Source organism: Geospiza fortis, unplaced genomic scaffold (assembly GCF_000277835.1).
Source record: "Geospiza fortis unplaced genomic scaffold, GeoFor_1.0 scaffold425, whole genome shotgun sequence".
NCBI lineage: Eukaryota > Metazoa > Chordata > Aves > Passeriformes > Thraupidae > Geospiza > Geospiza fortis.
The window spans coordinates 2,178,961-2,183,786 of NW_005054387.1; the positions used below are offsets into that span (position 1 = coordinate 2,178,961).

The 4,826-nt window shown below is 51.9% G+C and overlaps 1 protein-coding gene across 4 annotated transcripts in view; it reads right to left on the bottom strand.

Annotated features, from left to right (window-relative positions):
* The window catches only part of SMYD4 (SET and MYND domain containing 4), a 27,790-nt gene extending 22,970 nt beyond the window's left edge, over positions 1-4,820 (bottom strand). For 2 of the 4 annotated variants that reach the window (XR_004082203.1, XM_031060639.1), the window contains exons 1-5: positions 3,970-4,314; positions 3,082-3,171; positions 1,655-2,795; positions 730-912; positions 285-451 (exon numbers count right to left, since the gene is read on the bottom strand). Coding sequence is in view for 3 of the 4 variants with exons in the window: in XM_031060639.1 (XP_030916499.1) it covers positions 285-451; positions 730-912; positions 1,655-2,795; positions 3,082-3,171; positions 3,970-4,293 (1,905 nt within the window). In the remaining variant the exon portion in view is untranslated. Of the gene's footprint in view, positions 1-284; positions 452-729; positions 913-1,654; positions 2,796-3,081; positions 3,172-3,969; positions 4,315-4,808 lie in introns of those variants that run through there. The other 2 variants (XM_031060640.1, XM_031060641.1) reach the window with 2 other exon arrangements.
* Between the last annotated feature and the right edge of the window lie 6 nt (positions 4,821-4,826).

A 4,826-nucleotide genomic window follows, 5' to 3' on the forward strand; every position in this document is an offset into this window, starting at 1 on the left:
TCCTGCTCACATTCAGCTCAAAGCTTACTCTCCATCTGCATTAGCTCTGGGTTACAGAGATGCTAAATTGTTTTTCAGTTTTATTCATTAAACAAAGTGATTTTTTAAAAGAAATTGTTATCAGCTTATTTGATTTTGTAAGAAACAGTGAGATATTGTCTTGACTCAATGGGGGCTTTTGGCTTCTGAGCAGGGCTCAAAGTGAGGACTTCACCTCTTGGCTTTCCCAGACCCAAACCTCACACACCCCAGTAAGTTGCACAATCATAACCATGGAGAATTACCTGCATTTGGGCCTGGCATTTGGGACAGCAGAACGAATTTCTGATGGACACCACACTCTTGGCACCAGACTCTAACTCCTCGAGGCACGCTGGGCAGCGACACTTGAAGAAATACTGACTGAGAAGCTGCTGTCTCTCAGCAACCCTCATCCTGCACCAGTGAGGCCCTGCAGAGGATGGCAAGGGTAAAGATCTCCCACAGGCACAGTTCTTAACATCAGAATAAATGGATTTTTGTTACAATTGAGATTAGGTGTATTTTGGGGAGGACACAACTGGAGACTGAAAATCTAACAGAGGGGTTAAGAGATGGAATGTTGGTCAAGGCTGCTAAACAAAGACTCTGGCAATATCAGATGAGAATTATGACATAAATAGCCATCAGCATGATAAGGGGAGGTGAATGATGTCTGTGCCTTGAGACAAACACAGAATTGGGGCTTACCATAGCAATGCAAAACCTCTTGGCCACTTGAGATTGGCTGTGCTGCCCTGACAGTGGCAGCTGTCCCGCTGAATGACACGCTGGTATTGGGGCAGCACGAGTGGTTCAGGAGGCTGAGGACAGGGAAGAAGCCTGTTGCCAGCCTCACAGGCTTCTTATCTACAACAGCCCCATCTCCAGGCCCTGAAGACAGAGGAAAACCAAGCAGGTTGAGATGGAATGCTCACAAACCCACACAATTTCTGCAAGGAGCCCCGTGACCGATGGCAGGCAGCAGCAGAAAGGTTCCTGCTATATTGCTGCAATAAATAATAGCTAAACACACTCTGCATGGGCACCAAGGAACAGGCCAGCATGGGACAGCCCATTAAATTGTAAACAAATCATTTCCATCTGCAATGGGAGCTTTTTACAGCTGAGAATTTAATGTTTTCACTTCCCACAAGATGATGGGCAAGGAGAGGACAGTGCTGGGCTCCTCAGGACAGGAAAGAGGAGCTACAGGAGAGGGTCCAGTGGATGAGGGGTCTGGAGCATTTCTCTCTTATGAGGAGAGACTGAGGGAGCTGGGTTTGCTTAGTCTGGAGAAGACTGAGAAGGGATCTCATCAATACATATACAAATACAGGTGTCAGAGAATGGGGATGGACTCTTTTCTGTGGTGCCAGGATCAGGGGTAACGGCCACAAATTAAACAAGAAGCTGCACCTCAACATGAGGAAAAACTTCTTTGCACTGAGGGTGGCAGAACAGGCTGTCCAGGGAGGTCTGGAGACATTCCAAACCCACCTGGACATGTTCCTGTGTCACCTGCTCCAGGTGACCCTGCCTGGGCAGGGGATTTGGACTGAATCATCTTCAGGGGTTCCTTCCAACCCCAACCATTATGTGGCAACACAGTTGGGCTTAAAATTTTTTATCTTACCCAGCTCCTGCATTACAGTGATTGCTTGTGCATTACACTGCAGCTGCAACACGTGCCTCAGCATTGCTTCTGCCACAGTCTTCAGCTCTGGGGACAATTCATCTGAGGTTTTCTCACATGTCTTTGCTTTGGACCACTGCTGAGGCGATTCCTGACTCAACACAGCAGCCTCCAGGCCAGCTGCTTGCAGCTGTTTGCACAGAGCTACCACACTGAGAGTGCAGAGGAACTTGTGCTCAGGGCTGTGATGCTCAGTGTGGGGCAAAAGGTGGAACAGAGCTTGGTAAGAGCTCTGGTAGCGACCACTGCTGTCACAACCAGGGACACCTCTGCTGCCAGCTCCTGCATCTGCCTCACTGAGAGGCCTGCAGTTTCCCTCAGGGCTCTGAGGGTTCTTGTCCCCATGGTGGGACCCTTCCACCAGCCTGCTGACCTCTGCAAATCCTGCCAGCAGCACAGTCCTCAAGGCCACGTGGCAGAAGACCCCCAGGGTGAGGAGCAGCGCTCCCAGGGAACACTCTGTCCTGTGGTACTGCTGCCATGCCATGTCTGCACAGTCCTGGCTGCAGTACTTGGCATAACTGCAGCCCTGGCACGGCACTGAGGCCAGGAGCTGCCTGAGACAGCGGTGGCAGTAAAGATCCGCGTTGGTGGCTCGAGTGTCCCACGCCGTGTCACCATCCTGCAGGGCAAGGCTCTCCCCAGGGCACAGCACGCTCACAAAGGCCTCCTCTTTCACCAGGCTCTGTCCTGCCACGATGTCCTGGGAGGCCACCAAGTGACGTCCTCTCTCTGCATCAAAACTCAGGCTCAGGGATGAGGATGCACCTGAAATCCTGCTGTTCTCTTCCCAGATCTCTGGCTCCCCTCGAGTGCCACCATGTTCTCCTCGTGCAGGCTCTGGACACCTCTCTTTCTCACCTAATTGAACCTTCAGCTGACTTAGCTTTTTTAGCCGAGTCAGGTGTGTAGTCATGACCCCATCCAGAGCAATTTTACTCTCCAGCACTCTGAGGACATCCTGTGCATCCTGTAACCTCCCCAGGCACAGCAGGCACTCAGCTTTCCGCAGCAGGACCTTGGGCAGCAGCCTGTCTGGATAGCCATGGCTTTCAGCCCTGGCAATATCTTCCAAACAAACCTAGGAACAAAGTAAAGCCTTTTAAAGTGGGCTTGAAAACCAGCTCATGCTCTTTCATTCCACCTAAGACAGTCTCATGGAAGCAATCAGCAAATTCCATGTGCACTACCAACCTGCTGCCCAAATAAAGCATCCTGACACAGAAATGAAGTAGGAAAATTGAGCGATGGATGCCTTAAGCACAGCTTGGGAAGCACATCTGATCTGCTGTCTTTTGCTCTAACAATCAAACACCTCAGGGGCACCCAGGACCCTGTGGGGTGGGTGCTGCCCTGGCCCCACTCACCTCAAAGTGCCCCAGGTGCAGGAGGGCGGCCGAGCGGTTGGCAAAGCACACGGACACCTCGGGGCTCCCAGGGAGCTCGTGGGATGCTGCCTGCAGAGACCAGAGAACTGCTGCTGCCTGGGGGGATCCCTCACAGGACCCCCTCAGCAGGGCCTGCAGGATCCCCTCTTTGGGGATCCCCTCACAGGAGCTGCTCCTCACCCCTCACCCTTCAACCACGAGGGGCTGCAGGACCCTCTCTTGGGGATCTGTGGGAATTCAGGACATCCCTCTGGCTGTCCTGGATTGCCAAGACCCCTGCCAGGGGGCTCAGAGACCCTGGCACAGAGCCCAAGACCTCTGTGGTTTTGATTATGACCCATGGAGCAAATTACCAACCTTATGACAGTTTAAGTAGAATGACAGTGAATTTATCACGAGTTGAAAAATAGATTTTTGGGGTTTTTAGAATAGAGGTTCAGGGGGCAAGATGGAGGAATCTGGGCGTGTCCAGCGTTTCTCCTTCTTCTTCTTGGCCTCCATCTTCTGCTGTGATGTTGGCACTTTTAGATTGGTTTATAGTAGAAGCTCACTGTCTAACATAGGTGATAGGTATTGGAAAGTAATTGTAAATATTGTACATGTAGTTTTTAGTATAAAAATATAACACCACCGTGAGGGCAGGCAGAGTGCCTCTGTCTGACCTGCTGAGCAGACCTCAGCTGGACAGGAGAAAAAACTTTATAGATAAGAGACAATAAACAACCTTTAGAACGAGAACTTAAAGAGTTCTGACTCCTTCTTCAAGTGCTGGGCTGGGAAAAGAGACTTTCTAATGCATCTCAGGGTCACTCTGAGGGGATCCCTGTGGCTGTGAGGTGTCGTGGGACCCCCTCACACCACACCTACCTTGGAGTAGAGCCTCAGGGCAGCCTGGTACCGGCCCCGCTTGAATTCCTGGTTGCCCTGCTCCCGGTACCAGCTCGCAGCCTCCGGCTTCTTGTCCGTGGGTGCCCGGTGGCACAACTGCACCAGGGCTGCCTCCTCGTCCTCCTCGCTCCTGTGGGACACAGCGGGGAGAAGAATCCGTTTGGAATTTCTGGTCCAGCCTCCCTGCTCAAGCAGGACGATCCTTGTGGCACAGGACTGTCTCCAGAGGAATATCTCTAGCGAGGGAGACTCCACACTCTCAGTCTGTGTGGTCACTGCACAGGGAAGAAGAATATTCCCCATATCCTCAGAATCACAGGATCAGTTAAGTTGGAAAAGACCTCTGAGGCCATGGAGTGATGGATGTCCAGCCTGTGAGGGATGCCCGGTTTGTCAGCACTGAATGCCATGTCCAATCTTTCCTTAAACACCTCCAGGGACAGCGACTTCACCTGCTCCCTGTCAGCCCATTCAGTGCCTAATCACCCTCTCTGCAAGAAACTCTTACTAGAATTCTCACTAGTGTGCAACCCAAACCTCCCCAAGTGAAGTTTAAATCTATATCTTCTTGTCCTACCAGCAGCCTGGGACACGAGGCCGACCTCCAACCTGCTGTCAGGTAGAAAGGTGGGATTCTAGCCAGAATTTCCCCAGTATCCCTTTCTGCCCGTTGCCCCGTGTCCTATCGCTCGGTTCCACCGAGCGGAGCCTCATCCATCCTTTGACACTGCTCTTTATTATTTATCCGCATTAAAAGATGCTCCAGTCCCCCACTCCCCTCGTTACCCTGCACCGCACCCGCCCTGCCCCTGGCTCACCGGAGCACATCGCAACCC